The 19040-nt window shown below is 36.7% G+C and overlaps 1 protein-coding gene across 4 annotated transcripts in view; it reads right to left on the reverse strand.

Annotated features, from left to right (window-relative positions):
• The window catches only part of PARD3B (par-3 family cell polarity regulator beta), a 1099140-nt gene that overhangs the window by 515923 nt on the left and 564177 nt on the right, over positions 1 to 19040 (reverse strand). For all 4 annotated transcript variants that reach the window (XR_007718129.1, XM_050750804.1, XM_050750806.1 and 1 more), the window contains exons 5-6: positions 14518 to 14603; positions 1129 to 1215 (exon numbers count right to left, since the gene is read on the reverse strand). Coding sequence is in view for 3 of the 4 variants with exons in the window: in XM_050750804.1 (XP_050606761.1) it covers positions 1129 to 1215; positions 14518 to 14603 (173 nt within the window). In the remaining variant the exon portion in view is untranslated. The remainder of the gene's footprint in view (positions 1 to 1128; positions 1216 to 14517; positions 14604 to 19040) is intronic.

Below are 19040 nucleotides of genomic sequence, written 5' to 3' on the forward strand. Positions count from 1 at the left end.
AATGTGATGCCAACCCAAATACCATGACTAAATCTGTTCTTTTTGCTATAGGGCAGACTGAATTGAATAAATATTCAGAATCACTAAATTAATACTATATAACCTTTGGGAAAATTTTATTTCTTGAAAGAACAATGAAGTGAGAAGTTAGGGGAGCTGGATTTTGTGTGACCTTGGGAAATCAATTGACTTGTCTCATCTGTGATATCCTAAACTAAAATAAGGAATCCCCCCTTTTCAATGATGTTTTTAAGAAAATAAATTCAGTAAATTAACTGCAATCATGTCATGTTGGTGAAAAACTGATTTTAAGTTTCTGACAACCCTTGTCAATATCAGTCTAGTGCTAAATGTGGTCGTTTTATTACAAAGTGACATAATATTTAAAACAAGTTCAGTACAATTGTTTTAACAGGGCTAATATGAACTCTGAGGCACACACTTTAATTTCCATCAAGAGAACAGTCTTTAAATCCAGTTAGACAGATGTAAATTTCAAGAAGTGTTGATACAATCTACAATGCCATTTTTACCAGTGTGGATTTAGCAACATAATGTGTTAAAAATTCCAAAAAGATGTGGTAAATTATTTTTAATTGACTAAATTATATTTTAGGAAAATACAGCATGATGACACGTTGCTTCTGTAAAGCCATCATACATACACAGCATCAGATATAGCTACTTAAAATGTTAGAATATTTATTATTCTAAATGCTACATACTTGAGGAATAACAGGATATACCAATTTAGAATTATTATACTCACTTGTTGAAGCATATTCTGGAATATCAAAAAAATTCAGTTGCAACATTTGTCTAACAATATGTTAATATCTTTGCCAAGGATCTGTTTACTATGTGTCACTGACAAGGATACTTTAAGGAACTATTTCATAATTAAGTGTAAATGGAGAAACTGTGGCTGATTTTTTTCCCCCATTACATCCTAAAGTCAATTATTGTCTTTTGTTTCCAACACTTAAGTGGCCAACAAAAGTATGTCTTGAGGTATCCATTTGAATAACAGAATTCACCTTTAATCTCCTTCTGAAAAATATTTGGGAAAAGGAGCTCAAATCAGGGTTTTCATTAGCACGAGCTTCTAGAATGAGAAAAACATCTTACCTTCCACTCAGAGATGAAAAGAAGGGCACTACATGTATTCCCAATGGGCCTCCTTCCCCAGAAATCTCCACTGTTCTTGTCATATCACTGGGACAGAAAAAAACAAGAGCACAAATGAGTGTCTCCTAAAAAACAGAGAAGGCACATCTAAAACACACACACACACACACACACACACACACACACACACACACACACATCCCACTCAGATTATATCAACTAATATAACTTCAACAGCAGAGACTAAGTCAAAAGAATACATAATTTATTGGTATGTTCAGATGATCCAGAAAACAAAATGTTTAAAAGGCTCTCTGATTTCTTATGTTTACTCCTAGAAGAGGAACAAATGGAAATGACTACCTACAAAAATACCTTCCTACTTAACTTAATCTGCATAAGTCAACATATTTTAAAAGAGGTACACAAAAATTAAAATTTTCCCCATTGAAACACACTTGAAAATTACTGTACAGATCATACAAAACACAGAAGAAAGCACATTGATGCTTCAGCATAAAGTAGGCTTCTTCTCTGGAACAGAGGAAAAATGAAATAAAATACTTATTAGAGAAAGCACAGAATTACATGTTATAATGCTGTGAAGCCACAGTTGGTAATACATATGGGAATGTTCAAAGCAATATAAATCAAAACTCAAACTTGCTTTTCAATAAAACATCAGTTATATTCAAGAGAACAATTCCAAATTTTCACCTCCTATATTTTTTTAAAGGTAGAAAAAGAGGTTGCAAAGCCTGAAGAAAATGTATTATAGAAAGAAATAGAAAACCTGACCTGCCTAACCTACCCCAGATTAAGGAAAGGATGAACTAGAAACATTAATAGATTGTGTGTATGACTGAAATATGGAAGGCACTGGGAGCTTTTGAGTAATAAAGAGTAGAACTACCAAGTTTTCATAAAGATGAAAAATAATAACTGTGAATGATTACTGGTTCCTTTAATCCCAGGGAGAAAATATAATTGTCAGAAGAAAATAATAAAGTTGAAGCAAACATCCGCGTTATGGAAATTGTAAGCAGGTCTCCATTGTTTCCTATTTACATGAAAATGACCTGAAACTAGATGTCAAATTAAGAGCTACAGCTGCTACAAATGCTTTCTGCTCCAACATGAAAACGGTGAAATTTTGGCTTCTTGCTGGAAAGCTGAGAACAGCATTAAGCAAAATGTATGATGAATTCACTCTGCATGAAGTATTCCCTAAATTATCAGTAATCTAAAATAAATACATTAAATATATTCTCATCAGTGGATTAGGTTGATTTTTAATGTGTTTTCTTTGTAAGCTTATTATCATTAAGAAATGCAAAAAAAGAGCACACCAGTTTTCAGCATTTGTGGAATATGATGAAATTTCAAATCTGATAATAAATTTCAAATGAGTTTTACCCAGATATTGCTGATATATGTAAAACTTGCTCAGTCAAGCAGATTATGTCAGAGGCTTGGAATAAAAGCTAAAAACAAAACAAATCTTAGAGTGATAATACAGTATTAAATGATTCATCTCCATATATGTGAGGATATGAACATTCATATAAATATGTGTATATGGACTGGTATATATAGGTATGCATTACAAGGTCTGAATATAAAATGCTTGGTTGACAGAGAAAGTTGAATGGCTTTCAATAGACAAAAAAGCAATAAGTTTTATATAATAACAGAATTTATAGTGCATTTTTAGGTATTTGAGGAAGACTAAACCAAAAGCATTTGCACTCTAGGTTTACAATACTGCTTTTAAAGACTTTTATAAACAGAGATTCAAATTTTGCTTAGTCACTGAAAATTATTGCCCTTACCTTTATAACATATTTTTACAGTTTTGCACCGAAAGCACAACACAAATCTTTCCTAATAAATGTATCAAGTATCCACATGCTGAGAGATAGCATCCATATGTAATATACAGAGGCGTTTGGAATGTGTTTAGTCTGTCATAGACTTTAAGTTTTCAGCTTAAGAATTTTTAGCATACCTTTTATGAATTCTCATTTTTTTTCTATTTCACAAATATTTCTTTACTCCCACTCAAAATCCCTTCTATAAGATTAATAAATTATATGTATCATACTGATACCTACTCTTTAGCAATCATTAATAATGTGTTTTTACATGCACTTAAGAAAGTCAAACATATTTAAGTAGCCAATCTTTTTAAAAAAACATAAAAAATTTGTGAGAATGGAGTTTTAAAAGTTGACTTTATTTTATGAGAATCTCCTTTCAATATCTCAAAATAAATTTTTTATTCTACCATCACACACAATAGTTGCAATTTTGTAGCTAGAATTGTTCTGATAACTTGTAAATTATTATCACAAAAATAGTACTATCCCAGAAAAAAAGCCTAAAAGACTTTCGATTTTGTTTACTGTAATGTATAAGCACTTACAGAAAGTTAGATCTGTTTAATAAAGATAAGTAATATAATTTTACATAGACCATGTCTCATCATGTTCTCTATAAAATGTTACCCATTATTTGTTTCAAGATGAAAAGGAGAACATTTGAAAAATAATGCTCCATCGACCAGTTCACATATTTTTATTTATTTTAAAAGAGAAAACAACCCGCAGTGCTAGAAATACTTGATGGAGTTCTGTTCCATAGAGATCTCTATATATACAGTCTTCATGGAAGAGAAACACAGCAAGTAGGACTGGACACATTTATATGACTACATATCTCATAAAGTGAGATTATACAAAGACATGAAAATAGGCTACTAATGCTCTTTGTTTAGATAAACTCTAGAGTAGAATTCAGGGACTGGTGAACAGGAAATGTGCACATTTATGTTTTAGAGGACACTATAGTAGCTAGAAAATAAGCTAGAAGGTTGATTTAAAATGGAAAATATGAGCGCACCCAAGATGGCCAAATAGGAACAGCTCCAGCCTCCAGCTCCCAGTGTGAGTGACACAGAAGATGAGTGACGTCTGCATTTTCAACAGAGGTACTGGGTTCATCTCACTGGGGCATGTCGGAAGTTGGCGCTGGTCCGCGGGTGCAGCCTGAACAGCAAGAGCTGAAGCAGGGAGAGGCATCACCTCACCTGGGAAGCACAGGGGGAAGGGAATTCCTTTTCCTAGCCAAAGGAAATTGAGACACACAACACCTGGATAATCAGGTAACTCCCACCCTAATACTGTGCTTTACCAAGGGTCTTAGCAAACGGCACAAAAGGAGATTATATCCCACACCTGGCCCAGAGGGTCCCACACCCACGGAGCCTCCCTCATCGCTAGCACAGCAGTCTGAGATCTAACTGCAAGGTGGCAGCGATGCTGGGGGAGGGGCGCCCACCATTGCTGAGGCTTAAGTAGGTAAACAAAGCCACGGGGAAGCTTGAATTGGGTGGAGCCCAACACAGCTCAAGGAGGCCGGCCTGCCTCTGTAGACTCCACCTCTGAGGACAGGGCATAGCTAAACAAAAAGCAGCAGAAACCTCGGCAGAGGTAAATGTCCCTGACAGCTTTGCAGAGAGCTATGGATTTCCCAGCACGGAGACTGAGATCTGAGAATGGACAGATTGCCTGCTCAAGTGGGTCCCTGACCCCTGAGTAGCCTAACTGGGAGACATCCCCCACTAGGTGCAGACTGCCACTTCACACCTCACACGGTCCCAGAGACGAAGCTTCCAGAGCAAGAATCAGACAGCAACACTCACTGTTCAGCAATATTCTATCTTCTGCAGCCTCCGCTGCTGATACCCAGGCAAACAGGGTCTGGAGTGGACCTCAAGCAAACTTCAACAGACCTGCAGCTGAGGGTCCTGACTGTTAGAAGGAAAACTAACAAACAGAAAGGACACCTACACCAAAACCCCATCAGTATGTCACTATCATCACAGACCAAAGGCAGATAAAACCACAAAGATGGGGAAAAAGCAGTGCAGAAAAGCAGGAAATTCAAAAAATCAGAGTGCATCTCCCCCTCCAAAGGAACGCAGCTCATTGCCAGCAACGGAACAAAGCTGGATGGAGAATGACTTTCACGAGTTGAGAGAAGAAGGCTTCAGTTGATCAAACTTCTCAGAGCTAAAGAAGGAACTATATAACCAGTGCAAAGAAATTAAAAATGTTGAAAAAAGATCTGATGAACGGCTAACTAGAATAACCAATGTAGAGAAGTCCTTAAAAGAACTGATAGAGATGAAAACCATAACATGAGAACTATGTGACAAATGCACAAGTTTCAGTAACTGACTTGATCAACTGGAAGAAAGAGTATCAGCGTATGAAGATCAAATGAATGAAATGAAGTGAGAAGAGAAGTGTAGAGAAAAAAGAGTAAAAAGAAATGAACAAAGCCTCCAAGAAATATGGGATTATGTGAAAAGACCAAATCTATGTCTGATTGGTGTGCCTGAAAATGACAGGGAAAATGGAACCAAGTTAGAAAACACTCTGCAGGATATCATCCAGGAAAACTTCCCCAAATTAGTAAGGCAGGTCAGCATTCAAATTCAGGAAACACAGAGAATGCCACAAAGAGAAGAGCAACTCCAAGACACACAATTGTCAGATTCACCAAAGTTGAAATGAAGGAAAAAATGTTAAGGGCAGCCAGAGAGAAAGGTCGGGTTACCCACAAAGGGAAGCCCATCAGACTAACAGCAGATCTCTCGGCAGAAAAACTCTCCAAGCCAGAAGAGAGTGGGGACCAATATTCAACATTCTTAAAGAAAAGAATTTTCAACCCAGAATTTCATATCCAGCCAAACTAAGTTTCATAAGTGAAGGAGAAATAAAATCCTTTACAGACAAGCAAATGCTTAGAGATTTTGTCACCACCATGCCTGCCCTACAAGAGATCCTGAAGGAAGCACTAAACATGGAAAGGAACAACAGGTACAAGCCGTTGCAAAAACATGTCAAAATGTAAAGTCCATTGATGCTACGAAGAAACTGCATCAACCAGCAAACAAAATAACCAGCTAAAATCATAATGACAGGATCAAGTTCACACATAACAACATTAACCTTAAATGTAAATGGACTAAATGGTCCAACTAAAAGACACAGCTGGCAAATTGGATAAAGAGTCAAGATCCATCAGTTTGCTGTATTCAGGAGACCCATCTCACATGCAGAGACACACATAGGCTCAAAATAAATGGATGGAGGAAGATCTACCAAGCAAATGGAAAACAAAAAACAGCAGGGGTTGCAATTCTAGTCTCTGATAAAACAGACTTTAACCAACAAAGATCAAAAGAGACAAAGAAGGCCATTACATAATGGTAAAGGCATCAATTCATCAGGAAGAGCTAGCTATCCTAAATATATATGCACCCAATATAGGAGCACCCAGATTCATAAAGCAAGTCCTTAGAGACCTACAAACAGACTCAGACTCCCATACAATAATAATGGAAGACTTTAACACCCCACTGTCAACATTAGACAGATCAACAACACAGAAAGGTAACAAGGATATCCAGCAATTGAATTCAACTCTGCACCAAGCGGACCTAATAGACATCTACAGAACTCTCCACCCCAAATCAACAGAATATACATTCTTCTCAGCACCACATCACGCTTATTCCAAAACTGACCACATAGTTAGAGGTAAAGCACTCCTCAGCAAATGTAAAAGAACAGAAATTATAATAAAATGTCTCTCAGATCACAATGCAATCAAACTAGAACTCAGGACTAACAAACTCAATCAAAACCACTCAACTACATGGAAACTGAACAACGTGCTCCTCAATGACTACTGGGTACATAACAAAATGAAGGCAGAAATAAAGATGTTCTTTGAAACCAATGAGAACAAAGATGCAACATACTAGAATCTCTGGGACACATTTAAAGCAGTTTTTAGAGGGAAATTTATAGCACTAAATGCCCACAAGAGAAAGCAGGAAAGATCTAAAATTGACACCTTAACATTACAATTAAAAGAACTAGAGAAGCAAGAGCAAACACATTCAAAAGCTAGCAGAAGGCAAGAAATAACTAAGATCAGAGCAGAACTGAAGGAGATAGAGACACAAAAAACCCTCCAAAAAATCAATGAATCCAGGAGCTGGTTTTTTGAAAAGATCAACAAAATTGATAGACCACTAGGAAGACTAATAAAGAAGAAAAGAGAAAAGAATCAAATAGACACAATTAAAAATGATAAAGGGGATATCACCACCGACCCCACAGAAATACAAAGTACCATCAGAGAATACTATAAACACCTCTACACAAATAAACTAGAAAACCTAGAAGAAATGCATAATTTCCTGGACACTTACACTCTCCCAAGACTAAACCAGGAAGAAGTTGAATCCTTGAATAGACCAATAGCAGGCTCTGAAATTGAGGCAATAATTAATAGCCTACTAACCAAAAAAGTGCAGGACCAGATGGATTCACAGCCAAATTCTACCAGAGGTACAAGGAGGAGTTATATTCCAATCAATAAAAAAGAGGGAATCCTCCCTAATTCATTTTATGAGGCCAACATCATCCTGATACCAAAGCCTGACAGAGACACACAAAAAAGAGAATTTTAGACCAATATCCCTGATGAACATCAATGCAAAAATCGTCAATAAAATACTGGCAAACCGAATCCAGCAGCACATCAAAAGCTTATCCACTATGATCGAGTGGGCTTCCTCCCTGGGATGCCAGGCTGGTTCAACATATGCAAGTCAATAAATGTAATCCAGCATATAAACGGAACCAAAGACAAAAACCACATGATTATCTCAATTGATGCAGAAAAGGCTTTTGACAAAATTCAACAGCCCTTCATGCTAAAAACTCTCAGTAAACTAGGTATTGATAGGACATATCTCAATATAATAAGAGCTATTTATGACAAACCCACAGCCAATATCATACTGAATAGGCAAAAACTGGAAGCATTCCCTTTGAAAACTGGCTCAAGACAGGGATGCCCTCTCTCACCATTCCTATTCAACATAGTGTTGGAAGTTCTGGCTAGGGCAATCAGGCAAGAGAAAGAAATCAAGGGTATTTGGTTAGGAAAATAAGAAGTCAAATTTTCCCTGTTTGCAGATGACATGATTGTATATTTAGAAAACCCCATCGTCTCAGCCCAAAATCTCCTTAAGCTGATAAGCAACTTCAGCAAAGTCTCAGGATACAAAATCAATGTGCAAAAGTCACAAGCATTCTTATACACCAGTAACAGACAAAGAGAGAGCCAAATCGTGGATGAACTCCCATTCACAATAGCTTCAAAGAGAATAAAATACCTAGGAATCCAACTTACAAGGGATGTGAAGGACCTCTTTAAGGAGAATTACAAACCACTGCTCAACAAAGTAAAAGAGGACACAAACAAATGGAAGAACATACCATGCTCATGAATAGGAAGAATCAATATTGTGAAAATGGCCATACTGCCCAAGGTAATTTATACATTCAATGCCATCTCCATCAAGCTACCAATGACTTTCTTCACAGAATTGGAAAAAACTGCTTTAAAGTTCATATGGAACCAAAAAAGAACCTGCATTGCCAAGACAATCCTAAGCCAAAAGAACAAAGTTTGAGGCATCATGCTACCTGACTTCAAACTATACTACAAGGCTACAGTAACCAAAACAGCATGGTACTGGTACCAAAACAGAGATATAGACCAATGGAACAGAACAGAGCCCTCAGAAATAATACCACACATCTACAGCCATCTGATCTTTGACAAACCTGACAAAAACAAGAAATGGGGAAAGGATTCCCTATTTAATAAATGGTGCTGGGAAAATTGGCTAGCCATAAGTAGAAAGCTGAAACTGGATCCTTTCCTTACTCATACGAAAATTAATTCAAGATGGATTAGAGACTTAAATGTTAGACCTAAAATCATAAAAACCCCAGAAGAAAACCTAGGGAATACCATTCAGGACATAGGCATGGGCAAGGACTTCATGTCTAAAACACCAAAAGCAATGGCAACAATAGCAAAAATTGACAAATGGGATCTCATTAAACTAAAGAGCTTCTGCACAGCAAAAGAAACTACCATCAGAGTGAACAGGCAACCTACAGAATGGGAAAAAATGTTTGCAATCTACTCATCTGACAAAGGGATAATATCCAGAACCTATAAAGAACTCAAGCAATTTTACAAGAAAAAAACAAACAACCCCACCAAAAAGTGGGCAAAGGATATGAACAGACACTTCTCAAAAGAAGACATTCATACAGCCAACAGACATATGAAAAAATGCTCATCATCACTGGCCATCAGAGAAATGCAAATCAAAACCACAATGAGATACCATCTCACACCAGTTAGAATGGCAATCGTTAAAAAGTCAGGAAACAACAGGTGCTGGAGAGGATGTGGAGAAATAGGAACACTTTTACACTGTTGGTGGGACTGTAAACTAGTTCAACCACTGTCGAAAACAGTGTGGCGATTCCTCAAGGATCTAGAACTAGAAATACCATTTGACCCAGCCATCCCATTACTGGGTATATACCCAAAGGATTATAAGTCATGCTGCTATAAAGACACATGCACACGTATGTTTATTGCGGTACTATTCACAGTAGCAAAGACTTGGAATCAACCCAAATGTCCATCAGTGACAGACTGGATTAAGAAAATGTGGCACATATACACCATGGAATATTATGCAGCCATAAAAAAGGATGAGTTCGTGTCCTTTGTAGGGACATGGATGCAGCTGGAAACCATTATTCTCAGCAGACTATCACAGGAACAGAAAACCAAATACCACATGTTCTCACTCATAGGTGGGAACTGAACAATGAGATCACTTGAACACAGGAAGGGGAACATTACACACCAGGTCCTGTTGTGGGGAGGGGGTGGGGGCAGGGATAGCATTAGGAGATATACCTAATGTAAATGAGGAGTTAATGGGTGCAGCACACCAACAGGGCACATGTATACATATGTAACAAACCTGCACATTGTGCACATATACCCTAGAACTTAAAGTATAATAAAAAATAAAATAAAATAAAATAAAATGGAAAATACAGAAAGTGAGGTGGAAAGGGTATTCTGGCAGTGGAAAGAAAAAGTGGTGGACAACCACTTATAAAAAAAAAAAAGAAAATAAACTGTGGGATAAAAGAAAAATATTTTGGTTACACATAGACGAAAAGTGGGAGAATTTTACTGAGATCAAAATAGCTATCTTTATACAACTTTCTAAGACATACTAAAATAAGCAGATAGTTATAAAGCATTAGTTTAACTAGTATTAAACTAGCAAAATGCTCTAAGATCTAACTGATACAACTGGAACCAGCTGCTACCAATCTGAGATTTAGACAAAACTATGAGTGAAGCTGCAGAATCAGTGGTCTAAAAATGAGACTGTCATTATGAATGGCAAGTCTGCTAGAGCTAGAAGCGAAAGGCTTTATTTGGTTTCCATCCAGAAGAAAGACTTCAAGCCCGAGGGAAAAATATACAACAGAAGTTGCAGATGTTTGTAAGTCTCATTTCTTCACACAAGGTAAATGGACAGCATTTTTAACACTAAGATTATTAAACTCCATGGCAGGTCACTTTTTGAGGTATGGAAGAGATGAGATTGAGGATGGGGAGGGGGAGGTACTTTATTTCAGAAGAAAATCATGATTCACATGCGTAATTACAGAGAAAGTGTATCCCAGTGATAACTTTTGAGTCAGGAGTCTGAGAAAATTATTTTAATTAAGACCTGGTACCTCAGTTTCCTCATTTGCACACAGAGAACATTAAGATTAGGTAATTCCCGGCCAGGCGCGGTGACTCACCTCTATAATCCCAGCACTTTGGGAGGCTGAGGTGGGCAGATCACTTGAGGTCAGAAGTTCGAGAGCGGCCTGACCACCATGGAGAAACCCTATCTCTACTAAAAATACAAAAATTAGCCGGGTGTGGTGGCACACACTTGTAATCCCAGCTACTTGGGAGGCTGAGGCACGAGAATCACTTGAACCCAGGGGGCAGAGGTTGCAGTGAGCTGAGATCACACCACTTCGCCCCAGCCTGGGTGAAAGAGCAAAACTTCATCTCAAAAAAAAAAAAAAAAGACTAGTTATTTCTCTATTAGAGTTGTTGGCTTTAATAGGAAAAATAAAGATCATAACACATATATGTTACACATACCACATCTGGCATTTACAAAGCATTCAATAACTACCTGCTATTAGTATGATTGTTAGAACTTTCTAAGGAAACAAGCTTACAGGCTAGAAGAGAATACTCCATTTTTTTCTATTGATTTCCTCAGTAAGACTTTCTTTAAAAAGCCTGAAATACTGCAGGATTGAGGAACATGTTTTATTTGCAATCAGACTGCTGACATGCAGAGAGAAGACAAAGGACTGCAGCACCTGGGTGGGTGTTAGCTGATTTTCTGGAAGGGTGGATTCTCAGATCTGTGACATGCAATGGTATGAGAGGTGGACTACAGAGGGAAACCTCCAGGAAGAGTCTGAGGATAACCTTGAACTCTACTTGATCGCAAAATGTCTTGAGGATGCAAATGTACGAGTAAAAATCTATCAAAGACTTTGTTGTTGGTGATGAGATCCACCTACTTCACTTGAATTCAACAAATATTAATTGAGTTGTTTCACTGGGGAAGTTCCACAAGGAAAAAACAAAGACCAATGCTTGAGGAGTTTATAATCTAAGGGGAGGGTTGAGACAGGTAATAAAAAAGAATAGAAAGCAATGGGTCACAGTAGTAAATTCTCAGTGAACGCATGCTATTACTTGGGAGGCAGTGTACTAACCTTCTTCTGGACATTATATCATGTACTGATATTAAATCTACAAAGTAAACATTTATATCACATCCATTTTAGAAGTAAACTTATGCTTAGAGAGTTTAATAATTTGTCCAACATCATACCATTTCTATAGAGTCAAGACTCAAATAGGGATTTACTGCACCCCAGAGCAGAATTCTTAACTGTTTAAACAAGGTGCAGTTTCAAAGTGGAGGCACCTTGTTATGTGTTTCAGAGAAGGAGGGTACAGGATTAGGAAGGGAAGCTGGGATTAGGAATCTATTCCTGAAGAAGGACAAATGGGTCTTCCATCAGAAAAGGTAGTGGAGCAGGCATGCACAGGAGAGAAAGTCAACTGCACGGAGATATTGAATGAGGATAGGTTGTGAGCTTAACAATTGGTTGTAATATTAGAGAGAGGTAGGGAGGGAGGAAGATGGGAGAGACAGAGAATAAGGAGGAGGAAGAAGAAGGGAGAAAAAGAGAGGGAAAGAAAGAAAGGTGCTGTGTATAGGAGACAGATTAAACCATTAGCTTGAGATCAAATCTCGGAGTGGTGTGTTAAATTTCTGGCTAGCAAATTTATACTTAATTTGTAGAAAATGAAGTCACTACAGGTTCTAGAATTAGGGAAAAGTGTGATAAGTGCTATGGTTTAGAAATATTTGTGCAGTGATATGTGAGACCAATTGGAAAAGGGAACCACAAGGGAGAGATTGGTACTTGAGGCAGGAATTACTAAATTATTGGAATAATCTAACTGCAAGTAATAGAAAAATAGAGGCTTGAGCAATAACTACAGGAATAAAGCATCACAACATGGGGAAATGTCTCATATATTTTGAGATGGCCTCTGCAAACAGTTTGACCAATGAATAGACATCCTGGACACAGGAGAGGATAGGCTAAAACGCGCTGACAGTGTTAAGCATGAAACAAAAGGCAAGTCTGGAAGAAGGCTTATTTGGGGAAGTAGGAGTGGAGAGATAAGGCAGAGTCAGAAACGAGATAGGAATTAGGGATGAGGTGAAGGTCTTTTGTACATATTGCTTGCCATTTAAAGAGAAGTCAAAGTGTAATTTTCTTAAAAAACCACCAAACCTCTTGCTTCATTGTCTTTTTAAGATCAAAATAAGTTGAATGGTGCTTTGTAAGAGATGCATATTGTAAAACTATTTGTAGAATGTCTTTTAAATGTTATTTTTCTTTAAAGATGTTTGTGTTAATAATGAGTGAGCAGTTAACAGTTTTGCTTATGACTTATGGAGCAATGTATTGTATCCATTCAGTCATTCACTCAACAAATAGGTCCCTATTATATTCCAAGACCTGAATTAGGTGTCAGGAATCCTTTGGAGGATTCAGTCTTGCTTGGGAGAATGAGAAATAGTTACAATAAACTACAAGCTGTGTAAAAATGACAATGATAATGGCAATAGAAATTAATGTTTCTCCAGCCTTTCATTTTGCATTGTGCTAAGTCAGTTGTCTGTACTGTATCTCATTTAATCTTCACAATAATCTATGTGATGATGATATCAATTTGCCTATGAAGATACATATTAAAGAAGTAGTGTAATGAGTCCAAGATTACACAGGTAGTAAGTAGCAGAGCTAGTGCTCAAACCCAGGACTTATCTAAATCCAAAAGGTTTGGAACTAAGGGATGGTTTGATAAATTCTGTGGTTTAAAAAATTTTATCCAACAGTAATATGTGGGAATGATTAGAATAAGGAGAAACTGATATTTGACAGAGAAGTTAGGTTATTATAATGGTGTAGCTGAGGGATAACAAAGGCTTGAGCAATGATTATAGAAATTAAACAGTTTCAAGACATTTTGAGATAGACTATAAATAATTTACTTAGCTTCTATGTGGATGCGTGCCCAAAGTCCTATGCATGGGCCAAGCCCTGTGGGATATGAGATTCTCCCTGCCCCAGGAGCATATGGACCATGTAATTCAGCCAGAATTGGCTTCCTAATTTCACTTTAACTGTTTTTTTCATCTCATACCAGCTAGAATCAATGTCCTGTCTTAAAGCTGTAACCTCCAAGCTTTCCCCCATGCATTCAATGATGTTAAGATTGTTATCATCCTTTCCCACTCCAGGGTCTTAAAGTGCTGGGAATTGCACTCACTCTACTTTCTGAATTTGATATAAAACTGATTTTAGCTGCACTTTTATACGAGAAGTTTCCTAGCCTTAGTCAGGTAGCATGAAATAAAACACCAAGGCATCAGGGAATGTACATGCGATAGGAATGTTTGAAAGAGTGGCTTTGTAGACAAGAGTGGTGGGTGTCGATTAAGTCTGTAGTTGTCACTTAATTGCTCTGAAGCGCAGTTCTTTAACCTACAAAAGGTGATAAAACTCATGTGAAAAGCCCGTTTTGATAACCAAATTACACACATATTCATAAACATTTTTAACTTAAGAATATATATTCTCTCTCTCTATATATATCTCCTATATATATATATATCTCCTATCTCTCTCTCTCCATGATTCTATTTATCCTGATCTTTCTTGTAAAGTAAGAACAATTATAAACTATTAAAAAAACACATCAAATTGAAATAAATCAGATATTCTTATTTGCATAAGAGAATACCTCAATGTGTCCTTAGTTTTTGGTGATGTTAGTTCTGTCTGTACACCATTCATAACTTCTCTCTCTTCCAAGTTCTGCGTGGAATCCTATAGTGAAACAAAGTCATAAACATGTGATGCTATGCATAATGAATTGAACATTTGAATAAAATATCTCAATACGGGATAGTAAACGGCTTTACGCTGGATATATACAGTATGCTCTAATGTCTTTGAAAACTGGAAGCAGGTGTTAATCTTTTCGGTGCTTTCAATGTTCTTTTCTCTCCTGTTTGGTTTCTGAAATGCTCAAATGCGTCATGTATACAAGGCAGTATGTTAAGAGCTTTGGAATACTTCATTTAGCTTCTTGCTACTCAGCCATAGGCTTTTGGGATTGAGTATTTTAAACCAGCAACGAAAAGAATACCGAAGGGGAGGCTCTGGTGACAGATGGTGATATATTAGCCTTAAGGTATGTACTTGCTTGCCCCCACAACATTAAATATAAAGAAAGCAAAATCCATGAAAAAACACTGCTTGGCAAAGTCACCTCTGTCAAAGTCAGGCAGAAACACTGCAGGAAGAAGAAATCCAGAATTCTTACTTTGTCATGAAATTTGATTCTGAGGATAATCTTCAGAGAGAGATTCAAATTGCCCATTTAATTTCTAAAATTGTAAACAGGCTCCCACTACAGAAAGGTTAGAGGGTCAGAGAGGCCCTGTATTCCAGGACAGTGGCAAAGTTGTACTGGATATTACCCAGAGAAGCAGAGGAGAGGATGGATTCTAGAAAGCATGCCTGATGCTGCTGCTTCCTTATGGAGGACATTAGGCCTCAGAGCTGTTCTCTAACAGGGAATCTTGTGGACACCCCTCTCTTCACAAGTGGAGTCACAAAAAAGTATTGTTAGACATGGACTCTGGTTTCACCAAAGCAACAAACCAGATACAGAAAGACTTATCAAAAATCCACACTTATAAACAGCATTTATGCATCGAAATGCATTATTGCAACAGAGTAAGGAAGACAACATACAAGCTTAAAATGCATTATTGCAACAGAGTAAGGAAGACAACATACAAGCTTAAGAGGCTGGACATGAGTATATTAGGTTATTATCTTTTTTTTTTTTTTTTTTTTGAGACGGAGTCTCGCTCTGTTGCCCAGGCTGGAGTGCAGTGGTGCGATCTCAGCTCACTGCAACCTCTGCCTCCTGGGTTCACACCATTCTCCTGCCTCAGCCTCCGGAGTGGCTGGGACTACAGGCATCCACCACCACGCCCGGTTAATTTTGTTTTTGTATTTTTAGTAGAGATGGGGCTTCACCATGTCAGCCAGGATGGTCTCGATCTCCTGACCTCGTGATCTGGTTGTCTTGGCCTCCCAAGTGCTGGGATTACAGGCGTGAGCCACCGCGCCCAGCCAGGTTATTATCTCAAGGAAAGTAAGACATAACTGCAACAGAAGGACTTTGTTGTAGTGAACTGAGTTAAAAAAAAAATGTCTCTCACTTTTAGATTGAGTAGCAACATTTCATGCAGGGGTTGGTAGTTTTGTGAAAGACTTGGTCTATACTAGACTTTTTAAAAATTAATTTTCCCCTTTTCACTTAGATAAGAAAGAATTTCCATAAGGCTAAAAAACACTTCATGGTTTAAAGTACCAAATTTTAAAAGATGAATGTTTTTGAAAGCTTTCAAATATTCATATTATTATGAAGGGCTTGATATATGCTTACAGATAAATGGAGACAGGGTTGAGCAGGTTACAAAAATACTTAGGTAGATAATTTAACATAATAGTGGAACCTGTGATTATCGTGCATGTCAGGATATTTGATGACCTCATTTTTGCCAAAATCATTAACTTTCTTAGCTGTTTCTCTTACACAGGAATGAATTTGTATCTGGTTCTCTATATATCAAGCACATAACACCAACAGTTCATTGTATTAATTTTTAATGTTGCATAATAAATTATTCCACAACTTAATACATTAAAAAAATAAACATTTATTATCTCTCATAGTTTCTGTGAATCAGAGATTCAGAAGTAGCTTAGCTGGGCAGTTCTAGAGTTGGATCTCTGGTAAGTTTGCAGCCCCATGTCTGTGGGGCTGCAGCTATGATCATTTAAAGGATTGCTTTAAGATGATTTTTATTTCTTACAACAGCTTTATTGATATGTAATTTACATAAGAGTCACCATTTTAAAGAGTACAATCAAGTGGTTTTCAATATATTCAGAGTTTTGTAATCACCACCATCTAACATTAGAACATGTTTATCACCCCAAAAAGAAACCCCAAACCCATTAGCAGCCATTCCTCATCCTCCCTTTCCCCAACAGGCCCTGTCAATCATTAATCTAATTTCTGTCTTAAAAGAGTTGCCTATTTTAGACATTTCATATAGACAGAATCATAAGACATGTGGCTTCTTTCACGTAGAATAATAATGTTTTCAAAAGCTCATCCATTGTAGCATATATCAGTATTTTACTCCATTTTATGGCCCAACAATATTCCACTTTATGGATATACCACATTTAGTTTATCCATTCATCAGCTGGTGAGCATTTGGGTTGTTTCCACTCTTGCCTATTATGAATAATGTTGCTATGAACATTTGGGTACAAGTTCTCGCGTGAACATATGCTTTCAGTTCTCTTAGGCGTACACTGTGGAGTGGAATTGTTGGTCATATGGTAACTCTATGTTTAACATTTTGAGGAACTGCTGCACTATTTCCCACAGGTGTGAATAATTTGCCATGATTCTTACCAGTAATACATGAGGGTTTTAATATGTCCATAGACTTGCCACAACTTATTTTTATTTTTATTTTATTCATTCTCATGGGTATAAAGTGATATGTCATTGTAGTTTTGATTTGCATTTCTGTAATGATTAATGATGTGGAGCTTCTTTCCCTGTGATTATTGGCCATTTGTGTTTCTTCTTTGGAGAAATGTCTAACAGTATGTCTTTTTATTATTGACCTGTAAAGAGTTCTTTAAATATTCCATTTACAAATTTCTTATCCAATATATGATTTGCAAATATGTTTTTCTGTTGTTTGGGTTGTCTTCACTTTCTTCATGTGTCCTTTAAAGCACAAAAGTTTTTTATTTTAACCAAGTCCAATTTATTTATTTTTTCTTTTGTTGCTTGTGTTTTTTGGTGTTGTATCTAAGAAACATTGCCTAATACAAGGTCACAAAGATTTACACCTTTGTTTTATTCTAAGAATCTTACACAGTGTTGGCTCTTACATTTAGGCCTATTATCATTTTGAGTTAATTTATGCACATTGTGTGAGGAAGGAGCTCAAATTCATTCTTTATATGTAGATATCTAGTTGTGTTAGTATCATTCATTGAAAAGACTGTTTTTTATTCATTGAATTGTCTTGACACCCTTACAGAAAATGAATTTCCCAAAAACATAAAGGTATATTTCTGGATCCTTTGTACTTCATTCATTGATCTATACATGTCTATTCTTATGTCAGTACGACACGGTCAATTATTGTAGCTTTGTACTAAATTTTGAAATCAGGATGCGTGATTCTTCCAAATTCATTCTTATTTACAAGATTGCTTTGGCTATGGTGGGTCTCTTGCATTTCCATATTAATTTTAGAATCAGTTTGTTAATATCTGGAAAAAAAAAAGTTGGGTTTTTGCTAGGGATCGCATTGAATACAAAGATCAATTTGGAGGGTATCGCCATCTAAGCATCATAAAGTCTCTCAATCCATCAACAGTTAATAGTGACAATTAATTAAAATAAATATTCTTTTTAGTTTTATAATTCTTTGTGGGATGTATCCTCAGGGTATCAAAGAAAAAAACTGTGATTTTGCTATAAAGTTGTATATAATTATTGTTGCCTCTGCACCATACTCTAAATGGAACGTTCTTGTTGATCCCTAAACAAGGTAGAAAAATAACATATTTTCTGGCTCAAATCAACATTATGCAAGGTTAAAAAATGAATTTTTCATCTAGTTCCAGTTAGATAGCAAGTAAAGGTTCTTTTCATATCAACAACATACTTAATGCTCTGAGTATACGGAAATGTCAATTACAATTTGAAAGTAATATTGGGCCAATTACAATGTCATAATCTGCTCAAGGGTAATTCTGAACTGACTACACATTTGGAGAAATCATGTCAATAACTACAGACTTGAAAAAGAATACACATTCACAGACTTATATCTCCTATTATTATTAAGACAACATCAAAAACACTTCCCTTGCCACAGCTATCAAAAAGGGGTAGTAACTATAGTTTATCACCTCAACTAATGAGCAGTGTTTGTCACTTGCCAAGATCATTTCCACATACTGCACTAACAAAATTCTTTGATATTCTCTGAAGATGGGGCAGGCAGACAGATGTTTAGGGCATCCTGTAAGGACATAAAGCCAATTTCAAACTGACTTCAGCAACACTGTAGCTGTGCAGTGCTTCAGTACTTATCGACAAAAGCAGTTTACCTCTTAACAGGGTACATAAAATCATGTTTTCCA

The sequence above is a fragment of the Macaca thibetana genome, chromosome 12 (assembly GCF_024542745.1).
Source record: "Macaca thibetana thibetana isolate TM-01 chromosome 12, ASM2454274v1, whole genome shotgun sequence".
NCBI classification, from domain to species: domain Eukaryota; kingdom Metazoa; phylum Chordata; class Mammalia; order Primates; family Cercopithecidae; genus Macaca; species Macaca thibetana.